The sequence below is a fragment of the Ranitomeya imitator genome, chromosome 6 (assembly GCF_032444005.1).
Source record: "Ranitomeya imitator isolate aRanImi1 chromosome 6, aRanImi1.pri, whole genome shotgun sequence".
NCBI lineage: Eukaryota > Metazoa > Chordata > Amphibia > Anura > Dendrobatidae > Ranitomeya > Ranitomeya imitator.
The window spans coordinates 338,868,687-338,887,064 of NC_091287.1; the positions used below are offsets into that span (position 1 = coordinate 338,868,687).

The 18,378-nt window shown below is 44.7% G+C and overlaps 1 protein-coding gene across 2 annotated transcripts; it reads right to left on the reverse strand.

The window, feature by feature from the left end:
* Positions 1-6,768: 6,768 nt before the first annotated feature.
* On the reverse strand, positions 6,769-15,778 carry C6H6orf62 (chromosome 6 C6orf62 homolog). 2 transcript variants are annotated; one of them, XM_069730885.1, is made up of 5 exons: positions 14,433-15,777; positions 11,622-11,798; positions 9,310-9,432; positions 8,434-8,568; positions 6,769-8,013 (listed from the first exon to the last, which is right to left on the reverse strand). In XM_069730885.1, the coding sequence occupies exons 1-5, from the start codon at positions 14,559-14,561 to the stop codon at positions 7,888-7,890; spliced, it is 690 nt and encodes a 229-aa protein (XP_069586986.1). In that variant the 5' UTR covers positions 14,562-15,777; the 3' UTR covers positions 6,769-7,887. The 2 variants fall into 2 exon arrangements, with proteins under 2 accessions (XP_069586986.1, XP_069586988.1); XM_069730887.1 differs by lacking the exon at positions 9,310-9,432 and having other exon boundaries at positions 14,433-15,778.
* Between the last annotated feature and the right edge of the window lie 2,600 nt (positions 15,779-18,378).

Consider the following 18,378-nt stretch of genomic DNA (forward strand, 5'->3'; position numbering starts at 1 on the left):
TCTGCACTGCAAACTTGAGATACTGACGATGTCTCAGATGAATGGGGATGTGAAAGTATGCATCTTTCAAATCGATAGTGGCCATGTAGGAGTGCGGGCTTATCAAGGGAATCGCATTTTTCACCGATTCCATCTTGAATTTTCGGTATTTGACATGCCGGTTGAGGCCCTTCAGATTTATAATAATACGGGACTCGCCCGATGGTTTGGGAACCAGAAATAGACGAGAGTAGTGACCCCGATCCCTCTCTGATTCCGGAACCTGGGATATCACATTTGACATCTTTAGGGTCCTGAGACCCGACTCTAGAGTGGAAAAGTGCTCTAGCCACGCAGGTTGAAGCAATGTTGGCTTTGAGGGCTACCGAGGAGGTTTCCCCCGATTTTTTTTTTTTTAACAGACTTTCAATTTTTCTGTCCATCGGGTCTTTTAATTGAGACGAGTCTTCGAACGGAAGAGCCGTTCTCTTAGCCACTCTTGCCGCCTGTGAATCAACTTTCGGAACATCCCATTTGGTCAAATCTCCTTCTAAGGGGAATCTATGCTTCATCTCGGATGGAGTACTGAGACGTTTTTCAGGTAGTTCCCACTCTTGATCGATCATATCGGATATATTTGAGTGGATCGGGAACCCCACCCGTTTACCCTTGGATATACCGCCAAACATCTGGTCCTGTATGGACTGTGGCTCTGGCTCTTCCTCCAGCCCCATAGTACTGCGTACAGCAGCTACTAAATCCTCAACCCATTCTGAAGAGAAAAGATACTTCCTAACTTCAGAGGTTATAGGGGACGTAGGTTCCTCCCGTCTACCCGAGGATGAGGCATAGAAGTCTGATTCAGATTCAGAATCCTCCTCCTCCTGGATTTTCCTTTTTTTAGCTGGGGAGGGTGGCTGAGGTGGTGGGGGGGTAAAGGCCGCTAGGGAGGATTGCACCTCTTGTTTGACCAAAGAGCGTATTTCTTCTAGTAAAGAAGGTTGCTCTGCCCTGACAATCTTGTCAGTACAGGTCTTGCAGAGTTTTTTCTCCCAAGATGGTGGCAGCTTAATGTTACAGATGGCACACTTCTTTTGTGTAGTAGTTTTGGGGGTAGACTTTTCTCCCTGCAATGAGAGGGGAGAGAGAGTCATGCTAATAGTAATACCCCCAAATACTATCTAAGGACCCCTTGTCCCTGCGGCACTTACTGTGGCAGGGGCAGTGCTGGGCTCTGCAAGTGCAGGGCTGGTACTGCTCTCCATGATAGGACAGTCTTACCTGCGACGTCTTCTGGCAGGTTTTATGCTCTGTGGCATGTCCCAGTCCCCAGCGATTGTAAAATTCCTCCTCCCCTCCATGATCCAGGGTGGAGGACGCCGTCCTGCACGAGATACCGCCGGCGGAAGTGCCTCCAGGGCGCCCAGAAAAGACCGGAAGTGACGCGCGCGATCACTTCCGGGTCGCCAGCAGCATGTGGAGGAGAGGACACCGGAGAGCTCCAGGAGGACTCCGGATAGGAACGCTAGCCTGCTTTGCCCTCATGGGTGGGCGGGAAGGCTAGGACCAGGTCCCGAGGACACCGCAGCGCGGCGCGACGGGAGCAGCATAAGCGGGAAGGGGAGGTAAGAAACGACCCCATGCTGCCCGGTTTATAATTAGGCAGAGCCTGTGTAGCAGTAGTTACCGGCCACCACTGCATACGAAGTAAACCTCTCCTGTCCCATGGGGAACAGGAACGACACTGGTGAGAGGGAGGCAGGAGGGCCTTTTAACCTCTCCATTTCCTGTTCCCCATTAGGGCAAAGAGGCAACCTCCGTATGCCGTCGTGGAAGGTGACTAGAGAAATAACCCTTCACACTCCTCCAGCTCCAGTTAGGCAACCTCAGTAACACCCTCACCTGACAGGATTGAGACTTGTCAATTCCCCACAGTGCCTTTGCCTTACCTGCGAGACTCCCACTCTCCTTATCATAGACAAAGCTGTTGTGCGCCTGTTTCACCAACTGCCCCCGCTGTTTTAGCTTGGATACCAGCGTCACAATGGAAAACTATTGCAGTTTCTCCAAAAAGCACTGACCTCACTGCATTCTAGGCCGCTGGCCTCACCCTTTGGAGGCCAGACTGCTTCTAGTACTGAAACCGCCTCCTTTGTGGCTTCAAAGAGGAAACCACACCTTACTTTCAGACATACCAAGTAGTGTGGTTTGTCAAGATGTTGGTAGAGAACTATGAAAAAAGCCAGATTACTTACCGGTAATGCTCTTTTAATGAGGCCACGCCAGCACCCACATGAGAGAGAGGGATCCGCCCATAGGAACAGGAAACCTACAGAAATAAAAAGGGCAGATCCCCTCTTCTCAGCTGTTTTTCAGAGTACGAGAGGAACCGCTAGGTGTTAGCTTAAATACTTATTCACAATTTTTATATATTTGATCTTATTTACATATGTCCATCCGTGAGGGAACCATTATTCTATTCATAATATATCTGACTAGGGACGGTAGTGAGTGGGTGCTGTCGTGGACTCATTAAAAGAGCATTACCGGTAAGTAATCCAGCTTTTTACCCTTCCCCACCACAGCACCCACATGAGAGATTTGCAGAGAACCGTCACCTGGGTGTGATCACTGTGCTGAGGACAGCTCTACCAAAAGCAAAGTCAGATGAAGACAGGTCAAGCCTATAAATTATTGTAGAAAGTTGAAGGTGTTGACCAGGTTGCGGCCTTACATAGCCCGAGCAGAATGTGTCTTCATTCCTTCTGGAGGATTCTCGCTTTTTGCCGAGTAGGCCAGACAGACAAGGTAGCCTTTATGACCCCGTGACCTTGAAAAGATATAAACGGAGCCCTACTCTGTCTCCAGGACCGGGTCCTCTCTATGTAACTCAAGACTGCTCTCCTTACATGCAACATATGAAGCTTCTCTTCCTCTGGCCCTGATGGATTGTCATGAAAGGAAAGAAAGAAAATCTCCTATGAGATATAACTTGTCAGCTGACAGAATAGTACATCAGCTGGCAGATCCCCTGCTTTGAGGTGGGCTCCGGCGGTGAGCCCACCTCAAAGCCGCGACATGTCAGCTGTTTTGTACAGCTGACATGTGCGCGCAATGAGCGTGAGCGGAATCGCGATCCACCTGCGCCCATTAACTAGTTAAATGCCGCCATCAAGCGCTGACAGCGGCATTTAACTAGCGCTCCCGGCCGCGCAGTTGGAAGTACTCGCACCGCTGACCCCCGTCACATGAACGGGGGTCAGCAGTGCATTACCATAACAACCAGAGGTCTCCTTGAGACCTCTATGGTTGTTGATGGCCGATTGCTTTGAGCGCAACCCTGTGGTCGGCGTTCAAAGTACACCTGCATTTCTGCTACATAGAGGTGATCTGTACTTCACCTCGATGTAGCAGAGCCGATCGTGTAGTGTAGTGCATGCTTCTAGCCTCCTATGGAGGCTATTGAAGCATGCCAAAAATTAAAAAAAAAAAAGTGTTTAAAAATATAAAAAAAAAAAAAAAAAAAAATATATAAAAGTTCAAATCACCCCCCTTTCGCCCCAATCAAAATAAAACAAAAAAAAAACCAAAAAAAAAACCAAACATACACATTTGGTATCGCCACGTTCAGAATCGCCCGATCTATCAATAAAAACAAAGGATTAACCTGACCGCTAAATGACGTAGCGAGAAAAAAAAATTAAAAACGCCAAAATTACATTTTTTGGTCACAGCGACATTGCATTAAAATGCAATAATGGGCGATCAAAACAATGTATCTACACCAAAATGGTATCATTAAAAACGCCAGCTGGGCACGCAAAAAATAAGCCCTCACCTGACCCCAGATCACAAAAATTGGAGTCGCTACGGGTATCAGAAAATCGCGCAATTTTTTTTTTAGCAAATTTTGGAATTTTTTTTCACCACTTATATAAAAAAAATGACCTAGACATGTTAGGTGTCTATGAACTCGTAATTACCTGGAGAATCATAATGGCAGGTTGGCTTTTTTGCTAGGTTCACCAAATGCTAAAACTAAACAAAAAACAAGTGTGAGATTGCACTTTTTTTGCAATTTCATCACACTTGGATTTTCCCGTTTTCTGTTACATGGCATGGTAAAACCAATGGTACCGTTCAAAAGTACATCTCGTCCCGCAAAAAATAAGCCCTCACATGGCCATATTGACGGAAAAATAAAGAAGTTATGGCTCTGGGAAGGAGGGGAGCGAAAAACGAAGATGAAAAAACGGAAAAAGCTCCGGGGGTGAAGGGGTTAAGGAGGTATAAAGGATCTGGCTTGAGAGTTTTCCTATCCTGGAAAATTAATAGGAAGGAAGGGTCTACCGAAAGGGCCTGGATATCCCCAACTCTTCTGGCAGATGTTAAGGCCACTAATAGGGCTACCTTATATGAGATGTTTTTTAGAGGGATAAATTCTAATGGCTCGAAAGGGGGGCCAGCTAGGGCATGAAGGACCAGATTCAGGTCCCAAGGCGGTAAATGCGGGATATGGACTGAGGTACTTTCACATGCCTTAATGAATCGTGCCACCCATCTGTCTCCTGCTATATTGGCACCATAAAGGGCTCCTAAAGCAGACACCTGGACTCTTAATGTCTTGACTGATAGTCCCAGTTCTTGACCTTTCTGTAAAAAAAAAAAAAAAAAAAAAAAAAAAAAAAAAGAAGGATGGCCTTAAATTGAAATACCCCAGAGAAGGGTTCCATATAGTAGTCCAGAAACTTCCTCCAGACGCTGCCATATATTGTGGTTGTATATTCCTTCCTACTTAGCAGCAGTGTGTTGATAAGGTCATTAGAGAAGCCCCTTGATCTTTGTATCTGCCTCAAGTTCCAGCCGTCAAGTGGAGACCTTTCACTTGCAGTGACAGAATGGTCCTTGAGACAGTAGGTCCGGGTCTGCTGGAAGTATGCAGGGGTCGCATACTAACATGGCTCAGTCATGAGAACCAAGGTCTTTTCGGCCAGAAGGGTGCTATGAGAATCACCCTTGCTCTTTCCTCCCTTTTCTTCCTGATAACTAGCGGAATTAACATCAATCGGCAGAAAGGCGTATGCTAGGTCAAATTGCCAGAGAAATTTGAGAGAATCTACCATGTCTGGCCGATCCCATCTGTGTTTAGAGAAGCAAACTTCTGCACCTGTTTTCCCTGGACGCAAACAGATCTATTTGTGGAAGCCCCCATAATTCCTCTATTCTCCTGCATATGCAACCATTGAGAGTCCATTCTCCCTGATGTAGCTTGTGGCGACTGAAAAAGTCAGCCTCCGTATTTTCCTCACTTCTGATGTGAAGAGACAACAGGTTGACTTCTGCTAAGTCGAAAATATTTCTTGTTGTAGACAGACTTTTTGATCGCGTTCTGCTTTGATGATTTAAGTATGCGACCACCGACATTGTCTGATAAGATTCTTATATGAGATCATTGGAGCTGGGGAAGGAACAATTCAAAGCATGATTAACTGCTTTCAATTCCTTCCAACTGGAGGAATGTTATATCTCAGTGTTCCAGAGGCCTGGAGCTAGATTCTCCCCCAAATGGGCACCCCACCCGTCTGGACCAACGTCAGTGGTAATTATTTTAGAGTGTCTTATTGTCCATGGAACCCCTTCCCCCCCCGGACAGATTTTTATTTAACCACAAAGATAGGGAATCTAGTACCTCAGACAAGGTAATCTTTCTGTCTAAACGCCTGACAATTTTGCTTTGCATATAGAATCTTATGTTGTAAGGATCTAGTATGGTATTGAGTTCATTGGACTCCTGGAATACAGGAGGTGAGCGTGACCCCAAGAGGGACATGGCCTCTCTTAGGTACATGTGCGGCTGTCCTTTGCTCAACTAACTTTTGAGATTATGGTCAACTTTTTGGATTCTGGGAGAAGACACCTCTGACTTAGAGTCCAGGTGTAGTCCCAGGAAGGACTGGAGGGTTTCTGGAACCAGCCTGGATTTTTTTTTTTAAATTCACAATCCATCCTACTATCTGTAAAGATGAAATTGTATTAGACAGGCGCTCTTAACAGTGGGAGGCAGATTTTCCTATTACTAGGAAATCATCTAGATATGGCACAATTACTATATCCTGTTGACGTAGATAAGCCATCACCTCCAGCATAACTTGTGAACACGCGAGGAGCATTGCAATTTGGAAATGTCAGGTTTGACCGCCACTCTGAGGTACTTCTGGTGCTCAGCGTGAATAGGAAGATAATACGCATCCCTCAAGTCTAGTCCGGCCATAAATCATCTGGGGAACAACTGTTTGATAGTAGAGCTGATTGATTCTATCTAGCTTAACTCTAGCGCTGTCTCCTGCACGGTGTGTGGTACCCAGTCGGGACACGGACAGCATCCGTGTGCGGTACGTGTTTACACGGACCCATTGACTTTAATGGGTCCGTGTGATACGTGCGCTCCCACAAACACTGACATGTCTCCGTGTTTTTCAAACGGACACACGGTCTGTGAAAACACGCTGACATGTGCAGAGACACATTGATTTTAATGTGTCTACGTGAGTCAGTGTCTCCGGTACGTGAGGAAACTCATCTCACGTGCCAGAGCCACTGACGTGTGAAACCAGCCTAAAAGATTTGTATAGCAGAGCTTGCTCAGAGCACATCCACCCTCCTCCTTGCTGTGCAGGCAACATTCTCCCGATTACTCTAAGTTATGCTTTCACACTGCTTAACGGTACTAGAAACTTACTATTTTAGATTCTCACAATCATTGGATAGCAATTAAAGACAGACAATGTGGACATGGAGATTTAAGCTTGTTTATTTTAGATTTTCAATGTAATCCAATTTCAAACAAAAGCTAGATACAAATTGAAACCAGGTAAGCACTAGTATTAGCCAACGGGAGCAGGCCTATACAAGTTTAATCAAAAAAGGTACTGAAACCCTTTGCGCAAAGCCTTCTTTCAATACAATACAGTAGTCAACTTTATTTTCATTGCACAAAATAAAAAAAATATCCTTATCCAACTTGGCACGCTTTAACTTTCCATTACAGTTTGCAACTGCTTTATAACTTAGTTTCAAGAACCCACCATGGGTTTACTATTATAGAAGTATTACTTTACTCTAGAAAAAGTAATAACTGCCCAGATACCAGCAGGTTTATGCATCATTTCCTCCATCCAGAGCGTGTTTTCCACAGTGTTCCCAAGTACTTGACTTACATTAATATAGCCTAGAAGTCTGCAGTGGCTATATTAAATGTTAATGCACTCACAGTGGGAAATGCAGATTGTATGCAGCAACTGGGATAAGAGATCAAAACTGTCAAGTGCCTGAACACTTTGTCTCATTCCTGCAATAAGAACTAAGGTATGAAGGCAAATTCTGAAGTAGCAGGATTTCTTATAAATCTGTCCAAGGCCAGCCTTTATTTACTGCGGAAAATCCTTACTTAAATGAAGTGATTCAGATAGTGCTTTCATAGTTTGGTAAAGCAGTTACGCATACCTGTTACTTTCATGTTTCACCCAACTATAGTCTAACAAACTTTGTTAGGGGGATATGACCAGTGCAAATGGGAAGACCACAAAAACAAATAATACCTTGTGCTTTCTGATACATTTGATTCAGTGTGCCAAAGTCCCATCATTTCACATTTTACAAGGCTAAAGCATAGATGTTTCAGAACATCCCTTCTTTCACAAGGTCCATGCAAAAAAGGAAGTAAAAGAAAAAAAAAATTATTTCAGGTACTAAAGTGATGAAAAAAAAACAAACAAAAAGACAAAACAAAAAAATTATCCAGCATGACGGTTCACAACGTACAAGTGTTCGGAGCATGAGTCCATATTCTTGTTGAGATTGGATATGAACAAAAATTAACTGATCTTCCCAGTTTGACTGGTCACAACCTTACTCTGGCATGTATGGGCGAAGGTGATCCTCAATGGTGCCAACTGCCCAATGGGTGAGCTGTTCCTGTGGCAGGTAGAGGCAGATGCTGCATAGCTTGAGGATTGTGGCTTTGCTTTTAGGAGTCTGCAGAAATGAAAAACAGACCAAGTCGCTTTTTATATTGTACACCGAAAAACTTACAACTAAGGGCTTTTTCACACATCACTTGGCATGGCATGCGTGTCATCAGTTACTTCACAGAAAGATCACGAACCTATTACAAATTTTTTTTTCTTTTTTTGTAGGCCAAGTAGGCAGATCAAATTTAATATGTAAGATGGGAATTTTTTTCTGCAGATTGCAGAATATTTCAACAAAGTGAAATCCACAGAAATACAACATAAGCATGCAGCAGATCAATGTGGGATTTTTTTTTTTTTTTTTTACAGTAAAAAACAAACTTAAATGCAGTGCATTGAAAGTTTCTGCAGATATGATGTGCAATTTTCAAGTAATTCCAAGTTATAGTTACCGTTTAGGCTTGTGTGGCAGTGTGAGACTAACCTGCAAGTGCTGTTTGTCTACGAAGAGGAACACTGACTGGTTAGGATTGTTCAGAACAATTCCAGTCTTGTCTTTCCGGCTTAGTACATGCAGAAGATGTTTTTCATAATCACCATGATGAAATTCAAACTTTGCCTATAGAAGAAGAAGGAAAAAAAAAAAAAAAAAAAGTTTATGATCAAGACACCATCAGTACAAACTGGTAATCAGATCTTACCAAGGGTGTTTACATATGGCATTTTTGTAAAAATCTCATGCACATTTTTTGCTTGCATGTTAATTTCTTCAGATTTTCACCTATTCAATTGAATGCTGAACAAAAACCCAGCAAAACTGTGCGAGTTTTACACAGCAGTTTAGCTGCAGAAAAAAAAAAACCTGCCAAGATGCCACGTGTGAACATACCCTAAGGGTATGTGCGCACACTGTAGATTTCATGCGGATCTGCAGCTCTTTTTGCCCCACACAGAAATGCTGCAGATACGCAAGCGATTTACAGTACAATGCAAATCAATGGCAAAAAATAAAAATGCTGTGCTAATGGGGCGGAAAAATCCACATGGAAATCGCAGATTAAAAAAAAGGACCATGTCCATTCTTTTTGCAGATCTGCTGCGTTTCTGCACCAATTTCATAATAGAAATCCAGAGGTAAAAAAAAAAAAAAAAAAATCTGCAACATGTGCACATAACAAAAAAGGCGCAGATTCTAACAGTCAAATCGGCAATGTGTGCATATAGCCTATAGCTTCATATTTTCAAAGACAAGAATGTACAAACAGGATGCCAAGAAGTTTTTACCGTAAGGCTTAACTCCTATTCTGTAGTCACATGGCTGTATGAAATGGTGTTATACATACACACAAAATATACTTGCCAATACAGGCCTGTAGGGCTCCTCCGATCCCTTCCATCTTGAAAACAGAAGACAAACAATCTTCTCTATATCATTCCGAGGCCAAAGAATAAAGTCCATCTCTTGAGTACACCCAATTACATCCTATAAAATGCAGACAAGTGATTATATATATATATATATATGTGAATACAAAGAACATTTGGGGTTCTTACTGTAAAATCTCTATCGGCGCCTTCACTAGGGGACACAGGAAACCATAGGTATATACTGCTGCCACTAGGAGGTTAACATAATGCAATAAAAAGTTGGCTCCTTCTCAGGAGTATACACCCCCCGACTGGAGCCAAGCTGGTCAGTTAATGTTAAAGTAGGAGAAGCAACCTGACAAAGAACACAGACCAGTCCAATAAAATAGAAAACTAAGGTACCTAGCTGGGAAACTAGCGGACGCCAAGGGTCCCGAACCTTCCTCTGTCTGAATGAAGTAAAACGAAGCATGAAGAACTAACCTGCCAGTAGGCAGAAATTGAGAGAAACTTCAGATGGAAGAAGGCACAGGAGGAAAAAGTAAAGAGTCCTTCAGGAATGAAAGCTGCAAATTTGGCTTGAGACACCTAGTTCCAAATCCCAGAGATTGGGTTGACTAAAGTGCAAACTGGATTTAATGAAGGCCAAGCTCGAAGTCAATGTCAAACTCCCAAAGGGATGCTGGAAAAAAAAAAAAAAACAGCTTCCGCAACAGGAGGAAGAGGGGGCGTGCCTGCGACAGGAGGGAGAAAAAGCCAGGAAGGTGGCGCAGCTAACCACAGCAACTAGGCCACACAGAAGCCGGGGCCTAAAGTAAAAGGGGAGGCCAGTGAGACAGAAGGGGGAAGCATGGAGGCTAAAGAGAAAACACCTGTACCCATCTATAATCCTTATGTAAATCCCACACAGGGACATATGGACCAAAAGGTCTGATCTAAGCTCAGGATTAGTGATGAGCGAGTATACTCATTAATCGAGATTTCCCGAGCATGCTCGCGTGGTCTCCAAGTATTTCAGCGTGCTCGGAGATTTAGTTTGTTGACTCCCCAACAAACAGGCATTCCCCACATGTATTCAAGCTGTCTAGCAGCCACAAATCACGCAGCTGCATCAACAAACTAAATCTCCGAGCACGCCGAAGTATTTGGAGACCACCCGAGCATGCTTGTAACGAGTATAGTTGCTCATCACTACTCAGGATTACACAAAAAGACCCTCCTGAAGGGGCATACAGACTAAAAAAGGTCCACTTTAAATCAGAGGACAATCCTTATGAGAAAACAGAGGGCGGAGGGGGGCAAAACAAAACCTCATGATGGAATTTCATCTTCAGCTGAACTTCTTAACAGAGGTGCTGAGAGAAGAGAAAAGGATGTACCTCTCCATCCTGGTGATGTTAGGATCATCCGGAAACATCCAAGCCTCTTGGGGTTGAGGGACATCTATGCCTCCTGAAACAGACAGGCTCTGGTGGGCAAGTTGACATGAAACGGGGGCCAATATTTGGATCATCTAAACACTCATGTTAGGGGTTGAGGTCCTGCTGGCTAGACATACACGAGGATACGGGGTGGCAGTACACGACGTACTCTGTCTCTATGTGGGAGTACAGTGTGACTTCACACTGTATCCATCCGAAAAAGAAAACGACAAAAACTGAGGTAAATTTAGAATCTGATACTAAATATAGGTCTAGTAAAAGACCCAAGTCCACCTCCTACTGGTACGAAGCTAAAACTGACCAGCTTAGCTCCTGTCGGTGGGGTGTATACTTCTGAGGAACCAATTTTTTTTTTACTGCATAGTGTCAACCTCCTAGTGGCAGCAGCATACACCCATTGTTGCCTGTGTCCCCAATGAAGTGAGAGAAATGTAATTTAAATGTGCCTCACCTAGTAGACTGTAGCTTGGACAGTGAACAGATTGTTTAACATTGACCTTAGAAAATTAGTATATCCGAATTCAAGCATTTACATTTTACTCATGTGAATAATCAATAAGACGACAAAGGGAAATCCAGAAGCCAAGTGTGAAACTAGAAGACTAATTGCAGACAGGTTCAAATGGCAGTATGGCGCGCACACACACCAAAAAAAAAAAAATCAAGCCAGCCACACCCACTAACTGCAGGTATTATTTGTGTGCTTATCCACCTTCTACTGAACACAATATTCTGGGCCATAAAACAGGCATGTTGTGATTTTGCCACATGTGGACCTTCAGTTTGTGTAGGAAATTGCCTATGTGCACTAGTTTATAAGTGTGTGCAGTCCATAAATATGCTCGTCTGACTGAGCCCTTACCCTGCGCATTGACTGGTAGCGAGGTGCATGAAGCTGTACTACATCCTTCTGTAGAAGCTCAAGGGAACTCTCCAAGGAATAGCTGGAATCCCGCACGCCTTTCAGAATATTTTCTTCGTAGTTATTAGTCATAACTGGTATAACATCAGCAACTTCAAAGAGAGCCGACTTCTTTTTCTATTATAAAAAAGAAAAAAACAGCATGAGATGTAATAAGCGCATTCTTGTGAACTGGGTTCACAGCACAGGAGAAGCTACAGAAGAATTACAAAGCCACATTTTAGGTTTTCATAAAAACCATTTTGTTAAACCCAAGATATTAAGTTGCAAACTTCTTTTTTTTTTCTTTTCCAAGTAATCCCTAGAGTCAGGCGGACAACTTAGGCCATGATCATATCGCATATGAAAGCCATGTTTGAGAATGTGCTAAATGCATCAGATTCTAATCTTCTATTGGGGCTTAAAAAAAATTGTCATTTTGGCATATTCCGTGATGCATTGAAGGCAAAAACCTAAATTTGATATGCATGCACACCTTCACCTGCTGCAGTGAGATTAGAGATTATCTACATATAGGCGAGTGTTCTTTATAAACACACCAAGTACTACTATAGACTCAGATCACAGATCTTGTGCCAATTAAGGATACCCCACAACTTCACAGTCACCCTGGCAGTGATGTGCACGATGGGAGGAACTTATTGCAAGTTGTGTCAATGAGATTGCACAAGTCCTCTCGCCATTCTTTAACTGCATGATATTGATATTTTTGGCTAATGAATTCTCGATTATCACGAGATCACAAATTCCTGGAGACAAGATTGGATAGTCAATTCACAGGACTCCGTTTAGCATCCAGGTCGGTGGTACATGGTGGTTAGCAGGGAGGCCCACGAATCTCTTACCTGTGTCACATCGCACAAATGACGTGCCAGACCCGGCTAATCAAATGCAGAGCCAGGAACGTCAGAAGGCAAGAGATCTCAATGACTTCTATCTTCTAGCTCCTGAGTACCACTGACCTAAACCAGAGTCCACAAAATGATCCACTCATCTAGAGAGAAGATATTTTCTCTTTCATATACCTTGCTATAAAATGATATTGATTTATAAAGCACATTTACAAAGTAAAAACTTAAACATCTTTAAAGAAGTTGTCCACTACTTGGACAACTTCTCATACCCCTCGCTTAGCCCCGACAAAAAAAAAAAAAACTATACTCCCCTCCTGTGCCGTTCCCAGTGTTGGCACTAGTTCTCCTGGGGCTCCCGTGCTGTTGTGACTCCAGCTGGCGTCACTGTCCCAGTCTTCAGACAAATTGAACTTGAAGCATCTGGGCTGCAGATCTCAGACTTCTTCATGTTCGATTTATCCAGAGGCGGAGACTGTGACGTTGATTAGACACCAGCGTTACAACAGGAGCACTGGAGCCCCGAAGAGACCGAAGGCAGACACCGTGGGAACTGCACAGGAGGCGAGTATTGGCTTTATTATTTTACTGGGGCCAAACATCGATCAAGGTGTTATCCTGGTAGTGCACAACCCCTTTATGGGGAATTTCTGCCACTTTGAGATCGCTGACAAATCCTTAGCATAGGTCAGTATCAGATTAGAAGGGGATCCTCCACCTTCAACTGTAGTCACCTCCTGCAGATCAGCTCATAATTAGAATAGGTGCCGCTCAGCATTACACAGGAGCGTCCAAGCAGTTTTTCGGCACCGTGGTGTTCCAACACTGTACACCAGTTAGATCAGGCTTCTGCTGAGGTTTCAAACAGCTGATCAATTGGGATTCCTGGTTTGTGGTATTGAACTTTTTATTTGGTGCCAATTTTTAAGGCAGATTTTACCAAGGACTTGCAGGGCAATAAACAAAGCATCCTAGACATGGCTCCAGAGGAGCCTGTGAAAACACCATACAAATTAGCACTAATCCAACAAGGTTTTTCCTCAAACGCTAGAAAGCATTTCAAGAAAGTATTTTTTGCCTGCCCCACAGATCTCTGATAAGTGTGGAGAGATGTCAGTCCTGGACTAAGGACGGGGTCACACATGCGAGTCTCTCGCATCAATACCGGCACCATAGTGTGCGGCTGCATGTATTTCTATGCAGGTGAACGCTCCGATCCCGAGTATTGATATGAGAGTTTCTCGCGTCACACTCACAAGTGTGACTCCAGCCTAAGCAGGAGATTTAGAGTAAGACATACCTGAGCAATCGCTCAGCCAGGCTTTGATACATGTTCCTTGTTTGTTATGCCGCTTGAATCTTGAAGCCAGGTTCCTGTAAATATTTGGACTGTAATAAATGAAATACCAATAAGAAGTTAATTCAGTCTGTTCCTAGGCTGACAACCAATATGGCAGCCGTTATGGCACTGACAGCAGTTGTAGCTCATCTCTGCATGTGACAGATGTACCACTTATGCTACGCTCACATTTGCGTTGTCGGGCGCAACGTCGTCGACTGATACCGACACACGCGTCATGCACCCCCATCTTTAACATGGGGGGCCCATGGACATGCGCCGGTATGCGTTGTACGACGCATGCGTCATTTGGGTGCACTAGACAGGGCGCGTCCGACGCTACATGTAGCGTTTTCCCTGAACTTTCCCATTTTTGGACAACGCAGGCATCATAAAACGCAGCGTTGTGTATATGCGTTTTGGGTTGCGTCGACAACGCTGCGCCCAAACACGCAGATGTGAACGTAGCATTAGGAGTCCACCCCAGCACCGAGCTGTCATCTCCAGCTTTCCCAGGAACAGATGAACTGCTCAGTAACTGTAGCCCGGAGGACAATTTACCTTATCTTTGAACACAAAAGCGATGTACATCTTGAAGTCAAACTGGTCAGCTAGAGACTCTTTCTTCTTTCTTAGCTGAGAGCGCAGTCTGTTCAGAGCCTGCTTCTTCCGTGAGTTGGGGTCCCCCATTTTTTTTTTTGTAATGCCGCCACAAAGGCCTACAAAACTTGTAAAAATAATCGCTAAATTTCGGGTACTTTCTTTTTGTGCATGTGAGACACCCAAGTCAACAGAAACAAGCCATGCTACCTCCTTTCAATGACTCAGTCAGGTCAGCACTACTAGTGACAGGCCTGTCATACTACCGGGGTCAGGAAACGGAGCGGCCAGACAACCATGACAGGAAGGAGGTTAACATCTGATGAAACTAAGAGAGGCATCATATACATGGAGAAAACCAGAAACACAACTGTTAAAAAAATGCTAGGGCGGGGGGGGCCAACAATGGAAAAAAACAAAGATGTCACCGGCTACTAGCCTATACCATAAAATCAAAAGCCATCCTGCTTGGTAGGCCTCCCTGCTCACAGATCGGAAAACTGCTCAGCCGGCCCCGAGATTGCATCATATGAGAAGAGATGACGTCACTGACTTCTACAGATCCCCTTGTCCTCCTATTACAGTGCAAGAGACAGCTAGAGATTATTTCTCCGTCTGACAGGTGGGGGTGGGGTGTTCACAGCAGAGTCGCCCCAAAATACCGGGCTTGGGGGCAGAGAGGAAGCCCATGTGGAAGATCAGCCGGCACCCCATAGGGAAGAACACCATGATGGCGGGCGTACACTAGGAGAGGAACCCTGTCACCAGCCGGATGAGGGGGCACACGAGGGCATATCGTGATCAGAGGCGACAGAGAGGAAACAACGCGACTTGTATGTGTGGGATTGTGCGGGGCTTACAGGGGGCTGCTGTCCTAGCCACGCCGGCGACCTGTCATGTCTGCTGGAGGCGGAGTGCTGCTGTCAGGGTGGCGGCTGTTCGGGGGCAGGCTGGCGGCGAGGAGAGTGATCACTCCGGGGGGATCCATGTCAAGAAAACACCAGGGACCCCAACGGACCCCTCTGCTTGTGAGCCGCACTGCTCAGCGGGCTGTACAGCCTACTCCACCCCGACCCACCCATACTCCGGACCGGGGGTCTCGCTGTGAGAGGGGAGGAGGCAGGCCAAGGCCTCGACACCACGCAGTCCAAGAACTGACGAAAACCCCGACCCGTCTTCCTTTATGTTCTCGAAGAAGGCAGCGCTAACACGCAGAGGCGTCCTCACAGCTCGGGAGCGGCCACAAACAGCCAGCAGCACCACACACAGAAGGAGAAGATGGCCGCCGCTGCGTCACCTCCTGCCTTCTCCCGCCAGGGATCCTCCTGGGTTATACCATTACCAGACAGAGGGCGCGCTCATTTACAACATTACTGGGCTGGCCCAACTCCATTCTTAAAGGCATAAAAAGGACACACTGCAATGTCTAATACTAAACCGCGCCACAATTAGCACCTGAATAGCATAGCAACAGCTCTACGCGGCATTACGACACCCCCCCTCCACAAATGGTAGCGCCCACATTGGAGCTCCCTATGTTTAGCCGAGAGCCGCTGATGACGTCTCCTCACATGACGAGGGGGAAAGCTCGTTAGTGTGGGCTTCACTAAACTTTATTAACAACATAGACGTGAACAACGGTCAGCCGTGAGTCCTGACACCTCAGACTGTGTGCGGAGTCTTCTGAGGGAAGATTGATTTTGTTCCTTTTTTTGCCAAGTTGTTGGTGTTTTTGCCTTTTTTTTAGCCTATTTTATGTATTCACCTTTCTTCTGTTTGCCTCCCCCTCCACTTTTTAAAAAGCTGCTCATTTTTTTCTCAACTGTTCTTTTAGCATAATTTTTCTGCTATTCTGGGAACCTTCCGACCCTTTTTGCTGTAAAAAGTGGCCCAAATAGGTTAAACACAAAAATATTGTTGTTACCGCGCAGAATTCACAAACTGCCTGAGTCGTCGTGAAAAATTTGATTCAGAGGTGAAAAGTGACATAACCCCCGCCCCCAGAAATGATAAATCAGGGCCTCCCTTTTTGTCCTGTGGAATTCGTTGCAGTTTTTGGGCCACATTCGTCAAAATGGCTCATGCGCTTCATAAATTTGGTGCAAAGTCAAAAACTGCTTTTTATTTTTCTCTTTTAACCTTTTTACAACTTTTTAATGCAAAAAAGACCCATGTTCACAAAAATTGCGTCAAAATACCTAAAAGCACATACAGTACAGACCAAAAGTTTGGACACACCTCATTTAAAGATTTTTCTGTATTTCCATGACTGAAAATGGTAAATTCACACTGAAGGCATCAAAACTATGAATTAACACATGTGGAATTATATACTTAACAAAAAAGTGTGAAACAACTGAAAATATGTCTTATATTCTAGGTTCTTCAAAGTAGCCACCTTTTGCTTTGATGACTGCTTTGCACACTCTTGGCATTCTCTTGATGAGCTTCAGGAGGTAGTCACTGGAAATGGTCTTCCAACAATCTTGAAGGAGTTCCCAGAGATGCTTAGCACTTGTTGGCCCTTTTGCCTTTACTCTGCGGTCCAGCTCACCCCAAACCATCTCGGTTGGGTTCAGGTCTAGCGTAGCACCCCATCTCTCCTTCTTGGTCAAATAGCCCTTACACAGCCTGGAGGTGTGTTTGGGGTCATTGTCCTGTCGAAAAATAAATGATGGTTCAACTAAACGTGGATGGAATAGCACGCCGCTGCAAGATGCTGTGGTAGCCATGCTGGTTCAGTATACCTTCAATTTTGAATAAATCCCCAACAGTGTCACCAGCAAAGCACCCCCACACCATAACACCTCCTCCTCCATGCTTCACGGTGGGAACCAGGCATGTAGAGTCCATCCGGTCACCTTTTCTGCGTCGCACAAAGACACGGTGGTTGGAACCAAAGATCTCACATTTGGACTCATCAGACCAAAGCACAGATTTCCACTGGTCTAATGTCCATTCCTTGTATTCTTTAGCCCAAACAAGTCTCTTCTGCTTGTTGCCTGTCCTTAGCAGTGGTTTCCTAGCAGCTATTTTACCATGAAGGCCTGCTGCACAAAGTCTCCTTTTAAAGGGACACTGTCACCTGAATTTGGAGGGAACAATCTTCAGCCATGGAGGCGGGGTTTTTGGGTGTTTGATTCACCCTTTTCTTACCCGCTGGCTGCATGCTGGCTGCAATATTGGATTGAAGTTCATTCTCTGTCCTCCATAGTACACGCCTGCGCAAGGCAAGATTGTCTTGTGCAGGCATGTACTACGGAGGACAGAGAATGAACTTCAATCCAATATTGCAGCCAGCAGGTAAGGAAAGGGTGAATCAAACACCCAGAAACCCCGCCTCCATGGCTGAAGATTGTTCCCTCCAAATTCAGGCGACAGTGTCCCTTTAACAGTTGTTGTAGAGATGTGTCTGCTGCTAGAACTCTGTGTGGCATTGACCTGGTCTCTAATCTGAGCTGCTGCTAACCTGCGATTTCTGAAGCTGGTGACTCGGATAAACTTATCCTCAGAAGCAGAGGTGACTCTTGGTCTTCCTTTCCTGGAGCACTCCTCATGTGAGCCAGTTTCTTTGTAGCGCTTGATGGTTTTTGCAACTGCACTTGGGTACACTTTCAAAGTTTTCCCAATTTTTCGGACTGACTAACCTTAATTTCTTAAAGTAATGATGACCACTAGTTTTTCTTTACTTAGCTGCTTTTTTCTTGCCATAATACAAATTCTAACAGTCTATTCAGTAGGACTATCAGCTGTTTATCCACCAGACTTCTGCACAACACAACTGATGGTCCCAACCCCATTTATAAGGCAAGAAATCCCACTCATTAAACCTGACAGGGCACACCTGTCAATAAACACATAAGATTGTGATCCCCGCAAATGCAAAATTACGTCCATAAGTGCCAAC

Excerpts from the sequence above, each read along its gene's own strand:
- C6H6orf62 (XM_069730885.1), bottom strand. The coding sequence starts at position 14,561 with ATGGGGGACCCCAACTCACGGAAGAAGCAGGCTCTGAACAGACTGCGC. Across the intron at positions 11,799-14,432 it reads CTTTTGTGTTCAAAGATAAG|AAAAAGAAGTCGGCTCTCTT; the intron begins GTAAATTGTCCT and ends TTTTTATAATAG. Across the intron at positions 9,433-11,621 it reads GCTACCAGTCAATGCGCAGG|GATGTAATTGGGTGTACTCA; the intron begins GTAAGGGCTCAG and ends TGCATTTTATAG.